The sequence below is a fragment of the Hylobates moloch genome, unplaced genomic scaffold (genome assembly GCF_009828535.3).
Source record: "Hylobates moloch isolate HMO894 unplaced genomic scaffold, HMol_V3 SCAFFOLD_5, whole genome shotgun sequence".
Lineage (NCBI taxonomy): Eukaryota > Metazoa > Chordata > Mammalia > Primates > Hylobatidae > Hylobates > Hylobates moloch.
The window spans coordinates 46,531,921-46,558,758 of NW_026652280.1; the positions used below are offsets into that span (position 1 = coordinate 46,531,921).

Below are 26,838 nucleotides of genomic sequence, written 5' to 3' on the forward strand. Positions count from 1 at the left end.
AGTTTACTTAGCCATTCTACAAATGAATGGACACCTATGCTGCCCATGAAATTAAACTTTAGCTTATCTCAGCAACATGAAATTAATTCTGAGCCCCCACAACATAAGTTTCAGGAGTCAAAAACTGAGCAGACCTCTCTAGCTTCTTATAATGCAAGACCTCCATGAACCACTTTTAATTAAAGAGGGCATGGGGTAGACACATTTGGGCATGATTTATGGTATTTTAACAGCTCTGACTACTCTTTACAAAGTTATTGAGTCCATTTTGAGAGTACTTACGAAGCTCACAAATATTTCTTTTTTTTTTTTAAGGACTTGGAGACAATTTTGAAGTGACTGTTGATTGGCTCTGTCACCTTACTATGGTCCTCTGCTGGAAAAATAAAAATGCTTTCTACCCATGTTTTTTTATGCTTAGGCCTAAGTAGAGCCCAAATAGATCTTGAATGAGAGGTTTAAATTGGAACTTCGTTAAGCACGTGATATGGTTTGGCTCTGTGTCCCCACCAAATCTCATATTGAATTGTACTCCCATAATTCCCACGGGTTGTGGGAGGGACCTGGTGGGAGACAATGTAATCATGAGGGCGGTTCCCCCATACTGTTCTCATGGTAGTGAATAAGTTTCACTAAATCTGATGGTTTTATCGGGGGTATCCACTTTTGCATCTTCCTCATTTTCTCTTGCTGTCACTATGCAAAAACTGCCTTTTGCCTCCCACCATGATTCTCAGGCCTTCCCAGCAATGTGGAACTGTAAGTCCAATTAAACCTCTTTTTCTTCCCAGTCTCAGGTATGTCTTTATCAGCAGTGTGTAAATGGACTAATACAGCACGATACTAATATATTAATTAAGACTCTGTAGTAGGGGTCAGCGAATGTTTGTCTATAAAGGAACAGGCAGTAAATATTTCAGGCTTTATGGTCCACTCAGTCTCTATTGCAGTTACTTAACTCTGCCACTGTAAAGCCAAAGAGACTGAAGACAATGTGTAAACCAATGAGTATGAGGTGTTCCAATAAAATTTATCTACAAAAGCCTGCAGGGGCTGGATTTGGCTGGAGAGCCATAGCTGGCTGATCCCTGATCTAGAATATCATTTTCTCCTATACCAAGATTAAATTATTTTGGGAAGTAGACACATCCCAAAATGGGTATCTGTAGAAAATTGCCTTAGATATTTTATATCTTATTTCTGCTTGGGATACGTTGCAAGGTTTGGACAGGGCCCTAATGTGAACAACAGTACCAGGTGAGTAGAGATGCTCATAATCTCTTCCTTCCCAATAGAGCAGCAAAAGAACGAAGACATTACCAGTAATTCAACCCATAAGGATATTGTATTAGACTGCAAATTATTTGCCGAACTTCTCCTAGTTGGCACATCTGTGGCAATAGACCTAATGTTTTCTGACCCTGAATCTCCAAGGAAAAGACTCTGAGACCTATTTTTTTTTTTTTTTACTTCAAAGCACTCTCCTCCATGAGTATCTAATTTATTTTGAAAGGCTGATGTAATTCTATAGAGTATTCAGAAATTAGAGCATTTACATACTAGAATCTTGAGGGTTCTGCAATTCATACCCAAGATTAGGAGGGGATGTAAACCCAGAAAGGGTGTCAGACTGAAATTAGGCCGGACCCTAGCCTTAATGTTCTGTCCATGTGTGACCTTGGGCAAGAAATTGACTTCCTTTGCCTCTATTTCTTCATTATCGATGTAGAAAAATTTTTTTAAATTTTTATTTCTGAAGGACTTGCACCAAATTGTTAATGCTGTCTCTGGAGTATAGAAATGACAGTCACTGTGAAGAAAGCTTTTAATTTTCTACTCCATGTACCTCTCTGTTATTTTGTATATAATATAATCAGCATGTATTACTTCATAACAAATAGATTTCTAAAAGAAATATTTAATTTCTGATGTAACATAGATATGACAATAAAACTGACATTAAATATAGAAAGTGCTTTCAAAATTAACCATTTTCTACAAATATAAAGTGGCATCAGGTTATCTGACTACATCAATGGCAACTTGCAAAATATACATATTTTAATCATTCAAAGCTTTTACCTAATTTATGCCATAGTATGTTTTCTGGAACCCCTTAGATCAGTTTTTCTCTCATTTGTAATGAAGTTTCTAGGTACTGTTCTTACAGTTTCTGCATTTATACAGTACATTATTACTTTATGATAAAGTTAGTTCATAATTCCTTAACTGTTTTTGCTGATGACCTTTTAAAGTTGCATAATTAGAATAAGTTGTGGTTATTGTATTGGAATCTGTATCCCATGGGCCAAGAAGGCAGCACATTAATTCTTTGCATCACCCACTCGATGTGCAGTGCCATCAGCACAAAGATATTATTCTTTGTAATTACATAAAGAAAGGGTCTATTTAGTGTTAACTGACCTTTCTGTGACTGATCAGCCTTTTCCGCCAGTGAAGTAGAAATGTATATCATTAAAATGTGAGTAAATAGGAAACCTTTCTAAATCTTAAACTGTTCAAATCAGGAGGTACACGTGAAGAGGAAATGGTTGTTCAGCGTTTCACATGATGCCGTGAAAAAAGGAGCAGACTTTGAAAATATGTATTTTAGAATATATATTCTTAAAATATATTTTAAAATATCAACAAATTAAAATATAATTAAATGATTATAATGCTAGGAATAGTTAATAAGGGCATAACATCAAATGTTTCTAACACTCTTGATATCAGAAAAAAATTATTAAACTCAAAAATATATTCAGGATTAAAAATTTTAAGTTTATTTAATACACAATAAATTTAGAGAAATTATTACTGTGACTGTCACTTACTGAGGACAAAAATTGTGCCACGGATTATTCTAAGATGTCATATATTTTAAATACTGTAACCATTTAAATCATGTCCTTTAACTTAGAAAACATCATTGGGGATATAGATTAGGTGAAACCGATTTTTGCTCCTTTTCTTATTACATAATTTATTTCTGTAATCAGTTATATCAAATTATTTGAAGGGACATAAATGATTTTGAAGAAAACTTGACCAAATGGAAATTTAATAGCTAACATAAGTGGCATTTGTGTAAGGTTTTCTTTAAGTTATTCAATAGTTATAGGAGGAATACTGTAGTCAGCATGGAGATAAATGTTTCTTTCTTTAACACACACCCACATTGATCAGGTGTTTTTTAATAGTTAATAATCATCTGTATTTCTGGGTCAGGTTTTCCCTGCTGAAACCACATACAGAGCTCTTATATGAAGTATCTCCAGAAATCAGTTGACAAACTGATGCTTCCTTGAAACTTTGCTCATCACTTTGGCTGGAACTGATCTCTCATGGAACTACTATCGTTATGTGGATATGCCTTTTATCCTTCTTCATGCATAATGCATCCTGATATAGTTAGCTTTGTGAATCCCTCTATTCCCTTATCTGATTGCAAGCTCCTTCTGCCATGAAATTGTGTGTTTTTTCATGTTATTATCAATTCTTGGTCAAATATATACAATGAACAGAGACAAAAATAATAATAGGGAACAAGCAGGGTTAACAAAAGATGTTCAAAAATTCTCAATGAATTTCTTCTGAGTTCTGAGTGGCAATGTCATAATAATGTCCGTTAGTAAACTTTATGCATAAATCAATGCAGTAGCTAAATTTGTAACACAGTCAGGAAAGTAAGATGAGGAGTCCTTTGTGTCCTCATATAGTTGGGAGCTGGGGTAGGGCAGCTAACGGAAGTATTCCCCTGGACTCTGGCAGGGACAGGTTTGATTGGTCAGCTGTGTGTCACAGGCTTTCATCAAATGGTGTCATAAAGGTGCCTCTGCCAGTACCTCCCATACTGCTTTTCTGTCTTGCTCAATATGTACTTTTGAATAAATGGGTGAATAGAGAGCATTTTGTTAAACATGATGATACATAGAGTTTAAGGTATGTAATAACCTTGATGCAGAGGATTGATTTGTTCATTTACAAATCAAGAATGTTCTTTTAAAACTAATTATCAGAGAACTCGCCTTGGACAAGAGAATGGTTTCCATGGCAGCACAGACAAGGAAGTGGGTCCTGGGAGAGTTAAAACAGTTATTTGCTCCTCTGAGGCTTCAGGGTATCGACACATATCATTCTTACAGACTTGCTTCTTGGAAACACTAGGGAGAACTCTTGCTTTCTGTAGTAATTGGTGTATAGATTTTAAGGGAGAAGCAATGCAATAATGCTTCTATGCACACTGTAGGTGACGCCCTTAATAAAGAAGATATTTTCTCCCTGTCTTCTACATTGTTAGAGGATCAGCCTGTATTTTAAACATTTGTGTTAACTACACTAATGCCCATGAATCGAAGTGGGGGATGCTTTTGAAGTTACTCACAAAGAGACTTGGAGCCCGCTTATCTTGTTTATTCTAAAACATATCCCCTGTACATTCTATGAGTCAGTCTCGGCACCAATGCCTGCTTTAAGGACATCAAAGCCTCATGGTATGCAAAACTATCATTCCAGTGCTCGAGAAGGGCAGAAACGTACCAAGGGCATATAAGAGGACTGTGGGGATTCACTGGGATGGGATCAATGGTGTAATGCATGGGCATGTGCATAGGATCATATACTATTGAAACAGTGGTGCTTGGAACTGACATTACTTGTAATGCTATGCGTTGATAGCATACTAAATATGTGGATATATTTTATTGTTTACACCATTAGTAATACGCTAAAGTCAAAAGACAGCAGAACATTTAACCTTATCTATGAGAGTTTAATTCACAAGCCATAGGCAACAATAATCTAATATTCCTAAGGGGCCAAGAAAATATTTCTCTCGACTCTGACTCCTCCAAATTTGCTCAGATATATACTAACCTTTGTGGTGGGGCAGCTTTGATCTTCTGATTCAAATCAATGATCTTTTTTCTTCTGTGAAGCTTTTTGTTTATGTTGTTCCCCCACTTGATAGAATCAATTCCACTGTAACTCAAATAGAATTGTTCACACTTCAGCCTCCTCCAACTACAGCTTGTAATCCTTTGGGAACAGGAATTATATCTTATCCTTCTTTTTAATTCCTGGCCTAATCATAGAGCTGAATCCATAAAGTAAACTTACCAAGGGTTTGCTAAACAAATGATTAAATAAACAAAAAAAAATGAAGAAAAGGCTAGATGTGAGGATGCTCTGGAGTAAAATCAATCAATAAATACTAACAATACATTTTTTGTTTTCTGATAGTTCTAGTGGGAAGTCCATTCTTTCCATCCATGAGACTGAAGTGAATGTGGTGCAGTCTATGCGAGAATATGGATGTGGTAGCAAGAGCCGGCAGAGCTCTGGTGAGATGAAAGAAAGCAAGGAGCTGTCTGCAGTAAATTCTTAATAACCAAGAATTGGGGGATGACAGACAGATCATCAGAAAAGATTAACTGAGACAGCAACAGATAATTACATCAGGACAGGAGAGTTAGAGTTAGAACTGGGTCAGAAGATGACAGCTCTCTTACAATACATAATTGAAAGAAAAACCTAGCCCCTCTGCCTGGTAAACTGGATCCAAATGCCTACATTAAGAGTAATTAAGGGTATATATGACACATTGCTATGCACTTAGTCATAGACACCATGATGATTGTACTAACAGTAAGGTATTTGTAAACAGCTATTTCACTTTTTGTACTAATATGTATAGTGCAAATATTTTAATCATAACCACCTTTCTAGAATGTTTGAATCAAGATTTTTTCTTGTAATCTCCTTTGGCATTAGTCCACCTTTGATTTTAAAAATAACAGTTCAAATAGATCAAAACTTTGTCCAGGATAAGTGTCTCTGGAGGAAGCTCCACAGATCTCCATGGGTAGCATTATTCTAGTGCATTCAACCATAGTCCACAGTTCTACAGGTCCCAGCTTTGAAGGTCCATGCGTTTGGTCTTGCCAGGGAATGCATCAGACCTAATCAAATAATGAGATATGGAATCATGTAGATCAAAAAGCACAAGAAACTGACAATATATAACCAATATGCCCATATTGATGTATAATTAACAGTAGCCTGGGACCAAATTCTAATTTCCATAAGTGGCTTGTTTTACCTATGTCAAAATGCTGTGTTAGCCAGATTATAATAAGACAGTTGCTTGGCAGAAATGGACTTAGAACTGCAGAATTCAGTTATTTGATTTAATTATTTAATGTCATTACATTTTATGAAGACTGCATTGCATATAGTGTTTAAAAGTGCTGGCTTGTGTTTATGAAGGGACTATATTGGACGGTTAAGGGTACAGGATCTGGAGCCAGTCTGACTTGATGATGCAAAGCCTAGCTCCACTGCCTAACAGCTGTGCAAACTTGCACAAGATATCTGGCATTTCAGTTGCTTTGGTTGTATAACAAATACCCCAAAACATCATGGTGTAAAATGACTATGCTCATGGTTCTATGTGCCAGACATTTGGACAAGGCTGAGCGGGGATGACATGTCTCTGTTTCACCCTTTCTGGACATCAGTTGGATGACTTGGAGGCTGGGGTTAGATTTATCTTCAGCTGACTCACTCACTCACAATTGATGCTGTTGGCTGAGACTTCAGCTAGGACTGTTTGCTGGAACACCTACACATGGCCTCTGGCCTAGATTCCTTACAATGTGGTGGCAGTTTCCAAGGGTGAATGCCCTCAAAGAGAGGGCCAGGCAGAAGCTGTATGCTTTCTATTATATACGCCAGCCTGGGAAGTCACTTAGCATCATTTCTACCATCCTCGATTAGCTGGAAAATCCACAAGTCTACCCAGGTTCAAAGGAAGGAGAAATAGACTGTACCTTTGGATAGGGAGTGACAACGTTCTGGAAAAAACATGTGAGACTGAAAATATTGCTGTGGCCATTTTTGGAAAGTAGTTTGCCTCAACTGATATCTCTCTGCCTTGTCTTTCTTATCTGTAACATGAGGATAATAATATAAAGTCTCAGACCATCGCTACAAGGATAAATTCAGTAAATACTGCATTCTTAGCACAGTTCCTGGTTATAGTAAGCACTCCCTAATATTAGCTTTTACTCTTTTTCTAATTCTCATTTTTGTCATCAAGCTAATGTAACACAGTGTAACTAATACTAGAGTGGGAGTGGAATGGTTTCCAGAGCTGAGGCAGTTGAGGCTTTGGGTCTGGAGGAATGTTTCCTGTTGATAGGCACCGGCTATGTTAGTGTCCCTGAATTTATTTCATTTTTGCTTCCATTGCTTATCAACTTATTTTAAAGTGGCATATTCTTTTTAGGGAGAGGAGGGTTGCTAATATCTTACATTCAGTTACAATACAGATTTGCTATCCTGGGTAATTTTCTTTCTTCTGAAGGTGACCATGTAAGTCTCAGTTGTTATTTATATATGTGAAATTTATAACTCAACAGGCAAGTTCAGCCTTATTTCTAATTTCTTTGCTATATATCACAAAGTGAAACAGAAATATGATATAGGCTTGATATTTTTCCCAGAAAGAACCAGTTCTCTTATTGGAAGTCCCTAGTCCCCACTTACCCAATGAGAGATGGAAAGAAGGAAAAATAAACTGAAAGTGGAGAAAATTGAGGAAAAGTCCAAGTGGAATCTATGGCTTAAAGAACAAGAAAAGTCAAGTGGGGACGGCGGGGAGTAGAACTACTATTTGTGTATTTTGAATACTCAACCTGTCTCTATTTTTCAGCATTTTTCCTGACAGAGAAGGAAGCCAAGCCTTTCCTTAGCAATGGTTCTTCCACACTTTGGGGATCATGGGCTAACTAAATAACCCAAGAAAAATGCTGTGTACAGTTTAACGAGGTTCACATACCTTCTGAAAGTCAATGATTCACCTAAAATAAAGAATTCTTGTTAAACCTGGACAATATGGTTATCTTTAGAATAGTTTTTAATACAAAAACATATTGTATGATTTCTCTTTATATACTTAAGATCTTCACCTCTCAAGTAGTACAGTATCAAATAGTATAATGAATGTGCCATATTATAATGGTGGTTATATTGCAAATCAGTTACTTCATAGAAGTTGAAAAATAAAATGTGTAGTTCCAAAGGGCACAATATATATATTTGCTAACTAATATTATGTGTATACATGCATTTATTCATTTACTGAAAACCTGTGCACCTACTTATGTTAGATCTTCGCAGTGCAACATCTCTTAGGGCGAACAAAATGATGGTCTCATCCCTCATGGAACAACAAAATCTAGATTTTGTTCAGTCCTTATAAGCATAGTCTTTATTTTATAATAAAATATTGTGAAAATAAGCTGTAATATCCCCAAAGTATCAAGGTTTAAAGAAAAATTTACAATAATAAAGAACAAACCATCACCAAGTAAAATATTTTCCTTAATAAATTCTAGACAATATGGAAACCATTAACAAACATTCATTACATCTCTTCTCTTCACCCAGCTATCTTCCTAATGTTTTACCATCTTAATAAGTATAAATAATTGGAATTGAATAAATAACAATAAATCTGTCTTTGAGAAAGTGTTATATGTATTTAGGCCTTTTGAGTGAATGTAATAGTATGGAAAATAAAAGAAGCAAAAAAAATAAGAATTCTACATTCCAATTATCCTTTTATGAGCTATTTCCCTTGCACATATTTCCACCAATAATTATCATTCCCCGTTTGTGTCATTTACATTTAACAATATTACTGGTTAAAATTAAACAAGTCAAAGTTGTAAGGTGGACTCTCAGTTAAACTTAAAAAACATTTTCAGTGTCGAATGAATACTATTATTTAAAATTAATAAAACTTAAACTTTATTATACATCTGAAGGTCACTGACTTTCAGGAATAAGTAGTGAATTGATACATCCTTCATATATTGATTACTGGAAAATGATAATGTAAAATATTGTGACTGATGTAACGTTTTGAAGATTTACTGGCATAACTACACAATTTGCTTTTTTGGCATATATTCTAATTGCGATATATAAAGTGGAAGAACTGGTATCATTCAGAAATTGAACATGTATGCATTTAGAAATAAAACTGCATATTAAACAGTGAGCAAAGTATATATTATAAAATATTTCCCCAATTAAGTTCCATTAAATAGGTAAAATGCAAATCCCAGAACTTTGTATCACTCCTCTCAAATTAAATGTTTGTAGTAGCCATCTAGAAATGGAAAGAAAAGCACCTGAGAAGTAGGATGTCTCAGATATCAGAGTTGTGCTTAGATTTAATCAAACAAACAAATGAACAAAAAATTCAAAATGATGCCTATTTCTTTCTAACGTAGAACATTTATCAATGTTACAAGTTAATCGCTTCAGGATTGGATTTTAATATTAATGCCGAAATCTTAAATTAGTATAACTATCTTTTGAAAAGAATCTCCACCAAAGGAAAATATTAATAGAACTTTGTCCTCGTAACAAAAATAATTCAATGTGATTTTAGGCAAGTTTATAGATAGAAATTTCTGAAGTTTTAAATTATTATGACGGAATTAAGACAAGGGCATTTAAAATGATTCTCAGTTGGTCATTTTGGCTTTTTGAAGATAGCTATGACATAATATTTATCATTAGGGATCAATATGGATACCAGGCTTTCATGAGAAATATGTTTGTTGACCTTAATAAATCTTCAAGTGTGTGAATACAGAAATATTTGTACAGGCAATTTTCTACTGAATTACATTTCCTCTATACACATTCTTGCATGGCAACATATTTTTTAACAACTTATACTAAGGGTTTGTTGTGATGGCAATTTTCACAAAGAAACAATTTTAATTGCTTCACAATGGTTATTTCTGTATCTAGTTATTTAATCATCATTATCATCATCATGATTAATCTGCATTTATATGTTTTGACAACTTATTTTGCTATTATAAATAACATTGTAATGAATAAAGCATTTTGCTTAGGATAGATTCCCAAAAGAGAAATTACTAGATTAACAGGTTTGAAAATATTTAAAGCTATTGATAAATACCATATTTTTTAAGCAGTCAGAGTAAGTTTTCTGTGCAAGAAATGTAAAAAATTCAGAAACTAAACTCAGTTCAGACATTTAATTTAAAATTATAGATAGCCCCCAATTTGCCAATGAATAGTGATGCAAAGTTATTTTCTAAAGAGTTTATATTAGATTTGACATATATTTATTTAGTAATGGAGGAGGACATTATAAAGTTCTCAACTGCTCATAGTAGCAGATTTAACTTTTATTTAAACATAACTAAAATATATTAATTATAAACTGATGCTGGGTGCTTCTAAATTTTGCATTCCCTATTCTTTGTCTTTTACTCTTTCCTCATCTATGTTTTTAATGTTTTCTGTGGGTACCAACATTCTGAACTTCATGGAGATGAAATTCTAAGCTGCAAGGTACTATCTACTCATTTAAGCACAGAGGCTAGAGAAAAGTATAAGAGGACAGGAAACTGTGAAAGTGCTCCTGGGATGCCGATTAAAGGGTCCCAGGACTGGGCACCTTTCAAGGCATGATAGAGGGAAATTCAGGAAAAAGGCAGTGAAAAGAGGTGAAGTAAAAGTCAGACTAACTCTGATGAATCACACATTGATGTTAAAAAAAAAAAACGTGCATCAAAAAAGAATATTATTAAATCAACAAAGGATATTGGTATCAGGAGAAACATTTTTTGGTTGTTTTGTTATTTTTCTACTATACATGATAGAGCATGTTTAGATAATTTAAAAGATGTAAAAATTCAAACAAATCCAAATGATTTTAATTGCGTATATATATATATATATACACACATTAAATTATATTTTTTACCTTCTAGAAAATAGTAGCTGATTCACTTGAAGAAAATCTGCATTTAGCTCAAGAGTATCAACAGCTACAGACTACATTCTTAGAAGAAAAGGACAACTATTTCAATATATATGATAAACAGCTATCACTTGATACTTCAATTGGAGATAAGAAACAGGTATTGGTTTTTCTAATTGTTTTAAGATAATGATTTATGTCATATGTGCACTATAAAAGTAAAAAGTAGTCAGTTTGGGTACCTCTGATCTGACGATGATATCCACAACATGGCCTATTTTCTCTGTGTAGTTTTGTTGTATATTTATATCAACCTTTTAAAATTGAATTTTGAAAGAATATTGGAGAAATGAAAAACTTCGGTTCCAATCCACTATTCTATACTAATTTGATTTTGATTAATATGATGAGAAATGCCAATTTTTTATCTGTAGATTTAAATATATTATCATAGTCTTTATATTTCAATTCTAAGAGTGGGTGATTTCCCATGGTAGGCCTCTAAATTGTCCTTTTAGTATACAGGCTCCAAATTCTGGTAACTATTTTCTTATTAGATATGGAGATTAATTGGAAACTTGGAAAAACAGCTGACTTTCTCTAATTACTGAAAATCATTGAGAATTCTAAATATAGTTTATAAAATCTTCTGTAACGGTAAGCGGAAAGGTAAAGCACACAATATGCTACGAATCAAAAAGGAAGAAAAAGTTCCATTACCAAGAGTGTTATAATACAGCCACTTCCTCTATATTCTCCAGATACTTAGTAACAAGAAAAAATATTTTCCATAAATATTTGTTTTCCTCCAGGATTAAAATTTCAGAAAATACAGTCATTATTTTTTAACAATTAACCTAACCATGAAAACCAAATTGATCCTTTCTCCTACTGGTATCACCCATATTGTTGCATTACAAATCAGTAGTTTAGAATAGCAGTGCTATGCTTATGGCTATTATGGAATGTTGGGAAGGCAAAAGGTGGGATTTGAATGCAAATTCTACTAGCTCCATGAGCTTGGCAAGTTGCCTTTTCCAACCTCAGTTTTCTCATCTATAAAATAAGATTTACCTCACAGGGTACTTGGTAAGTAATAAAAAAGAGCCATTCATAATAAGTTACTTTGAAATTTAAGGGATGCTATACAACTGTAAGTAATTATTACATTAATCTGGCATCCTCCCTATGTACTTCCCTATTTCCCATCCATCTACTCTCATGAGAGTTAAAGCTTCTGAATACATTGGGAAAGAGAAGAATGCATTTTTCTCTTAAAACCTTGAAATGATAGCAAGATGAAGATACATCAAGGTACAAGTGTTTGGGAGGCTAAGGTGGGAAGATCACCTGAAGTCAGGAGTTTGAGGCCAGCCTGGCCAACATGGTGAAACCCTGCCTCCACTAAAAATACGAAAATTAGCCGAATATGGTGGCACGCCCCTGAAGTCCCAGCTACTCAGGAGGCTGAGGCAAGAGAACGACTTGAGCCCAGGATGCGGACGTGACAGTGAGCCAAGAATGCACCCTTGCACTCCAGCACGGGCAACAGAGTGAGACTCTGTCTCAAAAAAAAAAAAAAAGAAAGAAAAGACAAGAATGAAATAAGTGTGTTTGGGAAAGAATTGATAATACAACTATCTGCCAAAATCTTAGTGTCCTCACACCGTTTTGCAGGACTCCAAGAAAGGGCATGTATGTATCTATGAAGAATTTGTCCAATCACTTCACGCATTTGACATTGTTATTTGAGGTTAAATATGTTGTATTTATTGTTCATAATTGAGAAGGAGAAAATAATCATTGGCTATACTGTATTTCCTTTTCTAATCGGGGGGAACAAAAATAAATTGTATGTGCAGTTATCTGCAGTTATCAGTTTATAAAGAATCACTTGGTGGCAAATGACAAATACATTCGATACATGCATAAATAGTGGAGACCCCATGCTTTTTAAGAGAAAGCCCTAACATCACATTTTCTTAGTAAGAACAAAATTATCTTGATCTCATCTTGGAATTAAAGCAAATCTTGATGCAAGATACAAGGACTGAGACTATAGTAGGAACAGACAGTGGAGATTGCTAGGAGATTGGGTTTATGTTTGTGATCCCTCAAACGAATCACTTTTAGCACACCTGTTTCAGGGAAACTTTCAAGATTTATTTGTACTTCCAATCATTTTTCATTTTCATCCTTCAGCGATGGAGGTCATTAAGTGCAGGCTGCCCTTGTCAGTGTCATGTAGGATCAAATTTGCTGCAATGGACAGAGAGGCCTTATTGATGCTGTTAAATCTGTCAGTGAGAAATCGTATGTCATTAGCGTCTAATGCACTGCTTACAGGATGGAATTTGGCCATCAAAAATGAGAAAACTCTTTAATATTTTAGTTCATTTCCTTGATACTGCAGCATTTCCCATGTATGCAGGTTTTAGTTCTTTGGCCAGTTTAGTTTGGGTACACAAAAGCACTATTCAGTCTCTGATTCCCTTGTTGAATTCCCTTGTCAGATAAAATGGATCTCACTTTTATGAATTTTGTGCTTCTTTTTCCTGTTTTAGACTAATTTCATTGCTTCTGAACATGAATTCCTTTTGGCATGGTAAATAATTATATTTTAATTATTGTGCTTCTTAGGGACTATTATTGTCTCTATACAAATTATACATTTTCATACTTCTTTGTATTCTTATGCCAAGAGTAATAAAGAAAACCTAATGAAAGAGTGAAACAAATTGAAAATAATGTCCCCTTACTTGACACAATCTTATATACACATGTCTCAAATGTTAGAATGCTATAGTATTTCTCTTAGTGTTAATATTATGTCTGCTTTATTTGCTTGTGTTTTATACTTTCCTGTGCTTTTAAAATTTGTAGCGATGCATATTCTTGCCTTTAAAAATCAGAAAGAGGCAAAAGCAATTATGCAAAATTCTTATTTGCCCTGTTCATGGGTAACGATAGAAAATAATCCAATCTAAGACTTCTCAGATGTCAAAATTAAAACTAACACTAGAAATACATGAAGGAAAATCTCTGAAAAACAGATTATACTTCCGTGTGAATATGGACATTTTTGTTAGAAGCTTTCAAATACTTTTTATAAAAATATGTCATTTTAAATATTTTATCTTAAAAGTAAAAAATCCATGGGTATTTTGATGAAGTCACCATGTATTTGTTTTAAGTGCCACCCCAGATTCTTTGTGCCTGCACAGAAAGGTAAGTTAAGCAAGCATACAGATATTGAAGTGATCTGTTGGTTGAAAACAAGATGGCTTCCAAAATGTGTTAAAATATATTTTTTAAATTATATAATTAGCCATTTGTAAAGCTTTACCCTTCCTTACTACAAATCCCAGTGCTTTCAAACTAAGGGAATGAAAATTATTACAGAGTCAGCCAACACTTAACAAATACTTATGTGGACAAAGTATTTGTGCTATATTGTTTGCAAATATTATCTTTTAGTGTCTCTCAATAATCCTGGGGGATTTGCTATTATTATTATCATCTCTCCCAATGTAAGATATAGAACTAAGATTGAGTGTCACACAAGATTGCTCAAGTAGAGGGAGACACTGGGATGGGAATCAAATTCAGGTTTTTCTTATATCTAATCTATTTCAGAATTATACTACCTCTTTACTATAACATTAATTAAACAGTCCTATACATGGCTAATCAGGTTATGTAAAGCTTGGAAAAAACATGTAAATTATATATGATATCTCTAGCGCTCAATTGAAATAGATTATTTGATTCAGTAGTTGTTTTTGTAATTTTATTTCATTGGAGCCACTTTTTCAGTAATTTTCTGGGGAAAGGGCCGCCTGTTTATTTGGAGGAGATTTAATTTTCATAGGTATTATAGGTAGGTTTCATAATTCTAAATTGTAAAACTTTTGAACTAGAAGTGCCTTTAGAAATATTGCCCTCCTCTTTAAAAAATAATTTTACAGAGGAAGAATCTTGGGGAGGCCAGAGTGGCTTAGTGATTTACCACATACACAATTAAGTAGAAGAAATGTTGTCCTAGAACTTAGTTTTCTTTACTCATGTTCGAATGTTCTTTCCAATAAACTGCAGATGAGCATATGCTATGATTTTTGAGGGAGGTTTGACTGGACCAATAGCTGAGATGTAAGCATCTCTTTTAAATGATTTGGGCCTGTGAAGGAATCACAGAGACAAGAATTAGAGGCCTACTCTGCAGCAGAGTGTGTTGGCCTCTAGGTAATACTTCTGATCCTCATAGAACACTTGTAATTCATTCATTCAGTTATTCAAAATATATTGTTAATCACCAATTGTTCTATATACCAGCAATGAACAATTGGAATTTGAAATTTAAAACACAATTTATATTAACACACACACAAATAAAGTGAATTTAACAAAATATGTATAAGATCTATATGAGGAAGAGCACAAAATGAATGAAAGAAATAAATAAGAAGATCTAAATAGATGGAGAGATATTCCATGTTCATGGATAGGAAGACTCAATATTGTTAAGACATCCATTATTTCCAACTTGATATATAGAGTCAATACAATCCCAATAAAAATCCCAACATATTTTGTGAATATCAATTAAATGATTCTAAATTTTATATGAAATATAAACAGACACAAAATAACCAGCAAAATATTGAAGAATAAAGTCAGAGGATTAACACTACCCAACTTCAAGATTTACTATAAAGCTGACAAAGATACTATAGAAGACATAGAAATGTGCCACTTTATCTCTGCTTCCATGCTAAAGGTTGTGATCTCAACTCCAGGAGATTCTTTCCTAGACTATAATGTAGAATAGAGCTCTCCAGCATCCTTTCTTCACCCCACCAAGAGAAGAATTGTGTATTTTTGCTATTTAATCTACCTTGCCTGGGTCTCATTGGACAACATTTCTATATTAAATTCTCAAAAAATTGTATCATCTATAGTATATAAGTTTTCTCATCAACTTTCAACCACAGTTTTCTTTAATACTCACGTTGTATCGATGTGCTTAGGAGTTAATATCAGTTCTAGCAATAAACAATTATTTTCCTAGAGAAATGTGAAAGCTGTTTGATTCTCATTTTTATAAGTATTTAGTATTGCTTGTTGTCCTGCACACCATATAACTGTGCTTTGATAGTGAATTCTGTCTGCTTGTTTAATGTAGATAGAAATTCACTTCTTTCATAGCAAAACCATAAAATAATAATTTTCCCTATAACATCTATTTGAAGACCCTATCAGTGTCTCTGCTTCCGTTTATTAGAACACAGTCATGTGGACATGCAAACACACATACACGCACATACACACACACACAAATGACTTTGGCCCCTGTTTCTTAGAAAACACACACACACACATACACACACACTTGTTCTAAAGGCATTATCACACTTTATAGACTGATAAGTTTGCATTAAATGTATACTGTCCCATTTCTCTGAAGAGTTTTCCTCACGAGACCTGTGAAGAGCTTTGGTGATGCCTGAGACAGGAGTACACAACTGATAGACTATTGTTTTATCTCAGTGAATCTCACTTTTGTTGTCCAGACTCCATGAGGAAAATACCAAGACTGGGAGTTTATTGCTGGCCAATACTTTAAAGAAGTAAACTTGGCTTAAATCAAACCAATTATTCAGTCCAATACCAGTTTTGAGTGTATTTTCAATTTATGTATCTTTCATGCAATTTCGAGATTTTATTCTGGTAGAGTTGCATAGAAATGAACATTTTGTTTTTAATAGTAGCCACACTTGAAGAGTGATTTATTGAGTGTGATGATGGACTCTAGTATATCAAAAATATTTAAGATAAAATTTTCATATGTGTGTGTGTGTGTGTGCGTGTTTGTGTGTGTCAACCAATGGCTATTTTGTTCCCAAAGGAATATCTGGATATCCTGCAGTGTCTGGAGACATTTTTGGTTGCCTCTGGCATCCAGAAGGCAGAAGCCAAGAATAAGGATGTTGCTAATCATCCTACAATGCACAGGACAGTCCCTCTCCCCTTCACACACACCAAAATTCTCTAGCCCAAATGTCAATAGAGCTGAGCTTAATAAACCTTGATATACAGAGAGAGAGATAATTTACATGTCATATACATGTAATATGCATGCATATGTGTGTATATATATATATAAAAAACATGAAGCACTGTATACTATATCCCCTTCTTAAAGATTTAAACTGCATTTGTATATTTAAAATTCTGAGAAATTCAATATTAAGAAATCTGTTAACTCTATTAAACCTGAATTTTCTATTGTCCCTGGAATTCTTTCTTCTCAGGAAAACTATTTGCTACTGATTGACTTGGTGTTTAGTAGATTAAACCTTGGAAAATGTTATTCTCTCTCTATATATATGTGTGTGTGTGTGTGTGTTTATTTTTATATATATATACACATATATGTGTATATATACATATATATAAAAATAAGAGAATAAGAGGCAACTATGTCACAAACTCTACTTTCATGATATTCTGCTGATATATAGCTTTAATAAAAAATAAGTATTATTTATATTACCTATAAAGCTATAGAATAATTTGGAATATTTTCAAATAAATATGTTCTTTGGGAATCCACACATATCCAGAATGCTGACTTTCTTTGATCCCATAGTAGAGCAATAAAATGAAATAGTATTGTTTTTATCGCTTAAAACCTATATTTAAAAAATTACAATAAAACAAGTGAAATATTTTTGTATGCACCTTTTATGATAGGTATATTTTCTAATTATCTAATACATGACTTATAACTGCAACTGATTTTAAATTCTGTGGGATTATCTGTTAATGATTTTTTCATTTTGAGCTGTGCATATGCATCTCAATGACATAAACATTTGGAAAAACTCGTTTTTAATCATCTTTTCACAGATCTACAGAGCTATATCTTATAACCATTTATTAAAATAAGTATTAATATGGAAAATGTATATTTATATGCTAAATATTTTCTTTAGTCATTTCTTTTTTCTTCAAAATTTAACCGTCATTGAAGGTGAGATGGAAAACCTATAGGCAGCTTATTTAATCCCATGAACCTCTGATAATAAGGAATATGAATATCTCCCTAGCAGGATGCTTGTATAAAACAATATACTAATAATTACTATTTACGAAGCACTAATATGTGCTAGGCACTTTGTTAGCTTTTATATGTAATCTTATTTCATTCTCTGAACAACTCTATGAAGCATAAAAATACGTTTTATTTTTTATTTATTTATTTTTTTGAGACGGAGTCTCACTCTGTCGCCCAGGCTAGAGTACAGTGGCGTTATCTAGGCTCACTGCAAGCTCCGCCTCCAGAGTTCACGCCATTCTCCTGCCTCAGCCTCCCGAGTAGCTGGGACTACAGGCGCCGGCCACCACGCCCGGCTAATTTTTTGTATTTTTAGTAGAGACGGGGTTTCACCGTGTTAGCCAGGATGGCCTCGATCTCCTGACCTCGTGATCCGCCCACCTCGGCCTCCCAAAGTGCTGAGATTGCAGGTGTGAGCCACCGCGCCCAGCCCCAAAAATACGTTTTAAATATAAAGCACCTAGAACAGTTTTTTACAAACTATATTTTGCATATAGAAGATATGGCTACTAATATTTCTATTATTTAGATAAATATGTGTCCCTCATTTCTTGTATCAAATTGTATGTTATTATATGATTATAACATGATCCTCCACTCTATAATAGGTATTAAACAGTGTATGCAACCTGAGAATATGGGATGAATTATGGGTAGAGAGGACAGAAGTGTAAGTAGTAGAGACATTATGATAATCCATTAGAAAAACATGCAGAGGCCCTAAGGAATGAAGGCATAGCACCATGGCAGGAAATCTAATGCCCAGGTAAAACTGACAGAGGATGATACGGTAGACAATCATGTATGTATACATGTATAAGACCAGGCATGAGGGATAGACTTAGCAATGACACATGAATTGGAGAAATTAATCCAAATCTTTTTTTTTTTTTGAGATGGGGCCTTGAACTGTTGCCCAGGCTGGAGTGCAGTGGTGCAATCTCGGCTCACTGCAACCTCCTCCTCGGGTTCAAGCAATTCTCCTGCCTCAGCCTCCCAAGTAGCTGGGATTACAGGTGCCCACCACCACGCCCAGCTCATTTTTTGTATTTTTAATAGAGACGGGGTTTCAGTATGTTGGCCAGGCTGGTCTTGAACTCCTGACCTTGTGATCTGCCTGCCTCGGCCTCCCAAAGTGCTGGGATTACAGGTGTGAGCCGCTGTGCTTGGCCGTTAATCTGAATCTTATACCACCAAACGCCAATTAGAACACATATATAAATGAAAAGATCTCATTTGCCATAGCTACCACAGCCAAAAATTTCCCAGAAATACCTAATATGAAATATGTCATTGTAATCTTCATAAAGGAACCTGTAAAATTTTACAGATGGAAAAGATAATAAAACAGCACATGCCATAGCAATACCCAACATTTTAATTTGGTTAATCTGGCATCTTCATGTTATAATTTTAAAGCAATTCCAAACAAATTAAAAGAATATTTTTTGGATGCTGATAAAACCATTCTGTACTAGAACATAAAAACAGATTAAAAGATTATGGAGAAAATGAGGGAATATTTGTTCTAACTTGTCCTGAAACAAACAATAAAGCTACAAGAAGTGTAACGTTGTAACAATGACAAAAAGTTCAATACATCACAAGGACTGGCTAGAAAAAAAAGTCCCAATATGCCAAGCAATTTATTGTATAAAAATGTGAAAATGCAAAGAAATGCAGCATAGTCTTTTCAACAAAATGGTGCAAGGCTTACTGTATGTTTTGGGAAATTGCAAATAAATCCTATCTTGAACCATGCCAAAAACCACAAATGCATTACAGTGTTAAATATAAACACAAAATGTAGTTGAATAGGTATCTGATCTTGAAATGAGAAGAGTTTTTATCAACATCATGAATAAGAAGAAATCTTTTAAAATGAAAATTTATAAATTTGCTGACATGAAAATTAAACATCTTTGAGTTTTAAACTATGGGAAAATATTTCAACATCTGTGTCAAACATGGACTTAATATTTTTACCACGTGGCGTGCTACTCTCTGTCACTTAAAAGATAACTTCTCTAGTAGAATCATGAAAAAAGTATTTAAATAAGTATTGCCTGGTATGTCTTGTCTTTGTTGAATATTTTAAAAAATACAAAGCAAGTTGATAAATAAAAGGGAGAGAAGTATCCTCAATAGTAAAAAACCAAAAAGGAAAGGAAAACAACAGGATAGCATTTGCACCCACCAGAATAGCATAATATTTTACAATGATAATATCTAGTTTTTGGAGGAAGCACTGAAATTGACACTTTCACCAATGGTGATATTGTACTGTGAAATGCTCCCTATGAAGAACAAATTGACAACATATAGCAAGAGCTTTAATATATTCATACCCTTTTTCTCTAAGGAACATTACCAAAACATGCACAAATGGTGTTTTCAACAAGGATTTGATTATAAAATGGGCAGAACAGTGTAGCATGGAGCCAGACTGCCTGGGTTTGAATCCTGCCCTTTTGCTTCCTAGCTATGATTTTGAGCAAGTCATTTACCTCTTGGAGCCTGTGGTTCCTGATCTGTAAAATGAGAATAACAGCAGAATCTACTTGATACAGTTTTTCTGACAACTAATTTAATACATGTAAAGATTTCTAACAGCCTTTGATACATAGTAAGTTCTGCATATATTTCAGTTACATTTGTTGTTGTTATTAAATGAGATTATGTAGCATACTTCACAGATTGTTTAGTATGTATGAAGAGAGAATAAGAATCAAAACAGGTATTATTATCATTATTTTTATACTATTATGAAATAACCTCAACCGTGGCAATGGAATCCTTATAGGAATGACTTTTATTACCTTGTATTAACAAAGATTATATGAAATCAGAACACATTGTGAAATCATCACTTTCTGTTAACCAAGAGTGAATTAAAACAATAGATATCAAGTAACTTAGATGTGATTATTTTTATTTTATTTTTTAGAATACGTATTTTATTTTATTTTATTTATATATATATTTTTATTATACTTTAAGTTATAGGGTACATGTACACAACGTGCAGGTTTGTTACATATGTATACATGTGCCATGTTGGTGTGCTGCACCCATTAACTCGTCATTTTCAAAGGATTCTTACATCATGAGCAGCTCTAGTAAGATAGTGAGCCACACAATCATCTCAATTATACTAAACTAAGTGGATTTTTGTCTGTATCCAAATTTCCAGAGAATATATTTTGCATGCTGTGCTCTAATTATTCATATTCTTCTTTTTGATATGGAGGTCTCACTGTCACCCAGATTGGAGTACAGTGACATGATCTCAGCTCACTGCAACCTCTGCCTCCTGGGCTCAGGTGATCCTCCCACCTCAGCCCCCTGAGTAGCTGGGACCACAGGTGAATGCCACCATGCCTGGCTAATTTTTTATACTTTTGGTAGAGATGGAGTTTCACTATGTTGCCCAGGCTGGTCTCGAACTTCTGAGCTCAAGCGATCTGCCTGCCTCGGCCTCCCAAAGTGCTGGGATTACAGAAGTGAGCCACCATGCCAGACCTAATTATTCGTATTCTGTGTATACCTGTGTACACCTGATTCTATTAAAAGAAATTAATTGATTTTGGGAGGTTCCTCAACTAATTCACTAGACACTAATTCACAAGTTAAATTTTTTCCTGCTTTCTTGAAATGGACCTTGAGTAAAGCAATTTACTTGTACAGTCTGACCCTTTAAGAGTTTGTTAATAAGTGACTATGGAAAAATATTGTGGACAGATAGACATTAAAAATAGTTTCCTTTTGTCAGTTGAAGAGTAATTCTCACTGATTTCCTATCAAAATAATCCTGAAAATGACAAATGTTCTTTTTTACAACCTTGTACTTTTCCATTTTAGTAAATCACTGATTAACAAATAAAACAACACATACACACAGGCAATACATTATCTGAGAAAAAGAAAAGTAACAATGCAGTGGCTATAGTGTTTAGAATTTTGTGAGGCTGTGTCAGATATAAAATCCTTTTCTAGTTATTTCCCTTGGTACAGGGTATCAGAATTGTATGGTCTTTCAAGAAAAAAATATTTTAAAGAAAGATATATGCACTGTACTCATAGGTTATTGAGAAAAGTATATAAAACAAAGCTGCTATCTGCATGATGTACATAGAAAAAGAGCAAAAATGTTATCTGTAAAAGCAGAAAAGAATATGGCTTGCTTGACTTTTTGAATCAAGCAAGCTACAGCAATCTTTTGATTCTAATATGAAACTGTAGTAAGGATCATTGCACTAATGCATGAGGATTTGTGATAATGTTGCAGAAATTTTACTGTCAAAACTGAACTGCAGTGTAATGACTTTTGTTATCATGGTTTCTAATAACTATTCAGCATGAATTGACCCTACATATGTTTTGCTGCAATAATGTGTCACTAACTCAGAAAGCTAAAAAGAAAAGAAAAAACAGTCAACATAATGCTGTGTATGACTTCATGATAACCTTTACTATTAATATTGTTAGAACAATTATATTAGTAATAGTCACTATGCAAGCTATGGGATCACATGTCAATAAAACCTCAGACACATTGTGACAGTTCTGGCTAAAGAAACTTTACAATAAAATATGTCCTCCTCTGTTCAGCCTGGGCACCAGTTACTGACTGTGCTCTTACTACTTCCATATCTGATTGTTACCTCTATTGTAGGGAGTCTTGGACAAGTTTCCCTACTTCCTATAATGTGTTTCTTTTTCCTTTTATGGGCTATCTCTTTAGTTTTTTACTTTCTATATTTTTGCATCTCCTTATTGTACCTCCTTATCGCAGTATATTTTTATTTCAGCATCTCTTGACTGCCATAAATAAGAGAAAGTAGAATGTTTACTTTTCTGTGTGGCAGTCACCATGCTAGACATTTACAACCAGTGTAAATCATTGAGTTGCACCAACCGTATCATAAATGTTGACCAATTACAGAGATCATTATCATTTTTATTCTATTATTATTTAATTCATAAAAACACAATGAAACAACTGAGAATATTCCCATTTTTCCTTAGAAAACAAAACTACTGTATTAGTTTGCTAGGGCTGCCCTAACAAAGTACCACAGACTGAGTGGTTTAAACAACAGAAATTTATTGTCTCAGAGTTTGGGAGGCCAGAATATGAGATGAAGGTGTCAACAGGGCTGATTCTTTCTGATGGCCTGGTGGGATGGATCTGTCCCCAGCCCCACATTGCTTGGAGGGGGGCATCTTTTTCCTGTGTCAACACGTCTTCCCTTTGTATGCATCTGTCCAGATCTCCTCTTCTTTTCTTTCTTAACTTTTATTTTAGGTTCAGGGTTACATGTGCAGGTTTGTTACATACGTAAACTCGTGTCATGGGGGTTTGGTGTACAGATTATTTTGTCACATAGGTACTAAACATAGTACCTATTTTCTGTTCCTCTCCCTACTCCCACCCTCCACCCTCAAATAGGCTCCAGTGTCTGTTGTTCCCTTCCTTGTGTCCACGAGTTCTCATCATTTAGCTCCCACTTATAAGTGAGAGCATGTCAGATTTGGTTTTCTGTTCCTACATTAGTTGTTAAGGATACCAGCCTCCAGCTCCATCCACATTCCCACAAAAGACATGATCTCATTCTTTTTATGGCTGCATAGTATTCCATGGTGTAGATGCACCACGTTTTCTTTATCCAATCTGTCCTTGATGGGCATTTGTGTTGATTCTATGTCTTTGCTATTGTGAAGAGTGCTGCAATGAGCATTCACTTACATATGTCTTTATGGTAGAATGATTTCTATTCCTCTGGGTACATACCAAGTAATGGAATTGCTGAGTGAAATGGTAGCTCTGTTTTTACCTCTTTGAGGAATTGCCACACTGCTTTCCACAATAGTTGAACTAACTTACACTCCCACCGAGTGTATGAGTGTTCCATTTGCTCCACAATCTCACGAGCACCTGTTATATTTTGACCTTTTAATAATAGCCATTCTGACTGGTGTGAGATGGTATCTCATTGTAGTTTTGATTTGCATTTCTCTGATGATCAGTGATATTGAGCTTTTTTAAATATACTTGTTGGTCGCATGTATGTCTTCTTTTGAAAACTGTCTGTTGATGTCCTTTGCCCACTTTTTAATGGGGTTGTTTGTTTGGGGCTTGTAAATTTGTTTAAGTTCCTTATAGACACTGGATATTAAACTTTGTCAGATGTGCAGTTTGCAAAAATTTTCTCCCATATTGTAAATTGTGTTTACTCTGTTGATAGTTTTCTTTTGCTGTGCATAAGCTGTTTGGTTTAATTAGATCCCATTTGCCAACTTTTTGTTTTGTTATGATTGTTTTTGGTGTCTTCAACATGACATTTTTGCTGGTTCCTATCTCCAGAATGGTATTGCCTACGTTATCTTCCAGGGTTTTTATAGGTTTGGATTGTGCATTTAAGTCTTTAATTCATCTTGAGTCCATTTTTGTATATGGTGTAAGGAAGGGGTCCAGTTTCAAACTTCTGCATATTTCTAGCCAGTTATCTCAGCACCATTTATTGAATAGGGGGTCCTTTCTGCATTGCATGTTTTGGTCAGCTTTTTTGAAGATCAGATGATTGTTTATATGCAGCCTTATTTCTGGTCTCTCTGTTCCATTCTATTGGTCTGTGTGTCTGTTTTTGTACCAGTACCATTCTGTTTTGGTTACTGTAGCCCTATAATATAGTTTGAAGTCCAGTAATGTGATGCCTCCACCTTTGTTCTTTTTGCATGGGATTGCCTTGGCTATTCAGGCTTTTTTGTTTCATATTAATTTTAAAATAGTTTTTCCTAGTTCTGTGAAGAATGATATGGGTAGTTTGATAGGAATAGCATTGAATCTGTAAACTGCTTTGGGCAGTATGACTATTTTAATGATATTGATTCTTTCTCTCCATGAGCATGTAATGTTTTCCAATTTGTTTTTGTCATCTCTGATTTCTTTGAGCAGTGTTCTATAATTCTCATTGTAGAGATATTTCACCTCCATGGTTACCTGCATTCCTAGGCATTTTATTCCTTTTGTGGCAATTGTGAATGGGATTGTGTTCATGATTTGGCTCTCAGCATGGCTATTGTTGGTGCATAAGAATTCCACTGATTTTTGTACATTTATTTTTAATCCTGAAACGTTGTTGAAGTTGTTTATCAGCTGAGGAAGCTTTGGGCCAAGACTACAGGGCTTCCTAAATATAGAATTATGTCATCTGCAAACAGGGATAGTTTGACTTCCTCCCTTCCTGGTTTGATGCCCTTTATTTATTTCTCTTGCCTGATTGCTCTGGCCAGGACTTCCAATACTATGTTGAATAGAAGTGGCAAGAGAGGGCACTCTTGTCTTGTGCTGGTTTTCAATGGGAATGGTTCCAGCTTTTCCCATTCAGTGTGATGTTGGCTATGGGTTTGTCATTGATGACTCTTATTATTTTGAGTTGTGTGCCTTCAATACCTAGTTTATTGGGAGTTTTTAATATGAAGCAATGTTGAATTTTATTGAAAGTCTTTACTGCATCTATTGAGGTAATCATGTGGTGTTTGTCTTTAGTTCTGTTGGCATGAGTCACATTTACTGATTTGTGTATGTTGAACCAACCTTGCATCCCGAGGATGAAGCCTACTTCCTCATGGTAGATTAGCCTTTTGATGTGCTGCTGGATTTGGTTTGCAAGTATTTTGTTAAGGAGTTTTGCATCAGTGTTCATCAATGCTATTGCCCTGAAGTTTTCTTTTTGTTGTTGTTTTGTGTCTGCCAGGTTAGTTTCAGTAGGTAGGATACCAGCTCTTCCTTGTACACCTGGTAGAATTTGGCTGTGAATTCATCTGGTCCTGGGCTGTTTTTGATTGGTAGGCTATTTATTACTGATTCAATTTTGGAACTTGTTATTGATCTGCTCAGAGAATCAGTTTCTTGCTCATTCAGTCTTGGGAGTGTGTATGTGTCCAGGAATTTGTCCATCTCTCCTAGGTTTTCTAGTTTGTGTGCACAGAGGTATTTGTAGTAGTTTCTGATGGTTATTTTTATTTCTGTGGAGCTAGTGGTAATATCCTCTTTGTCATTTCTAATTGTGTTTATTTGGATCTTCTCTCTTTTCTTCTTTATTAGTCTAGCTAATGGCCTATCTATATTATTATTTTTTTCAAAAAACTCACTCCTAGGCCAACTGATAAAGATATCAGTCATATTGGATTAGAGAACATTATAATCACCTCATTTTTAGCTCAGCTACCTCTGTAAAGATCCTGTCTTTAAATAGGGTCATGTTACAGGCTACTTGGGTTAGGACTTCAACATATGCAACTGGGATAAAAGGGAATACTATTTAGCCTATAACAGGTATTTTGTTGTAATTTTAGGCTACTCTACTTGTAAGTGGGAACCAGAGCTAGCATTCAAACCCAGGCCCCTGGGACTTATTCTCCTTCTCTTTTATTATTTTTCTTTACTATGCCAACTCATTATCCATATACAGGGTATAACTGTCTCTCCTTAAATGCAAAAGTATTTCAATTATAAATATTTTATAATACCTGTGATATTGGGCATGAATATGATTAAGCAATGCTTAGAAATAAAATACTTTTTGAGACAGAGTTTATGGTGTTACATACGAAATGGTAGATCATTTACGTTTCTAATCAATGGTGAAAGTTCAGGCAGATAAATACCTCTCCCACTAGAAGAACTTTAAAATCCACTCCCATTGTCTCAGACAACAGAACATGTGTTTGCCAGAAGATCTTGATCCTAAACAAATTGCTACAGACACAAAGATTAAGGGTGAGGGTATACATCCTATTAGCAGCTCCAAGCAGCTGCTAGCGTATAGCAGAGAATACAGAGTAAAGCAAAGCTTGCTGTGGAAATTTGATGAGATACTGAGATTGATATTCTGGA

General features: G+C 34.6%; 1 protein-coding gene across 6 annotated transcripts in view; it reads left to right on the plus strand.

The window, feature by feature from the left end:
* CCDC178 (coiled-coil domain containing 178) overlaps positions 1–26,838 on the plus strand; it is a 506,076-nt gene that overhangs the window by 339,239 nt on the left and 139,999 nt on the right. For 5 of the 6 annotated variants that reach the window (XR_009213490.1, XM_058438507.1, XM_058438509.1 and 2 more), the window contains exon 21: positions 10,830–10,979. Coding sequence is in view for 5 of the 6 variants with exons in the window: in XM_058438507.1 (XP_058294490.1) it covers positions 10,830–10,979 (150 nt within the window). In the remaining variant the exon portion in view is untranslated. Of the gene's footprint in view, positions 1–10,829; positions 10,980–26,838 lie in introns of those variants that run through there. The other variant, XM_058438511.1, reaches the window with a different exon arrangement.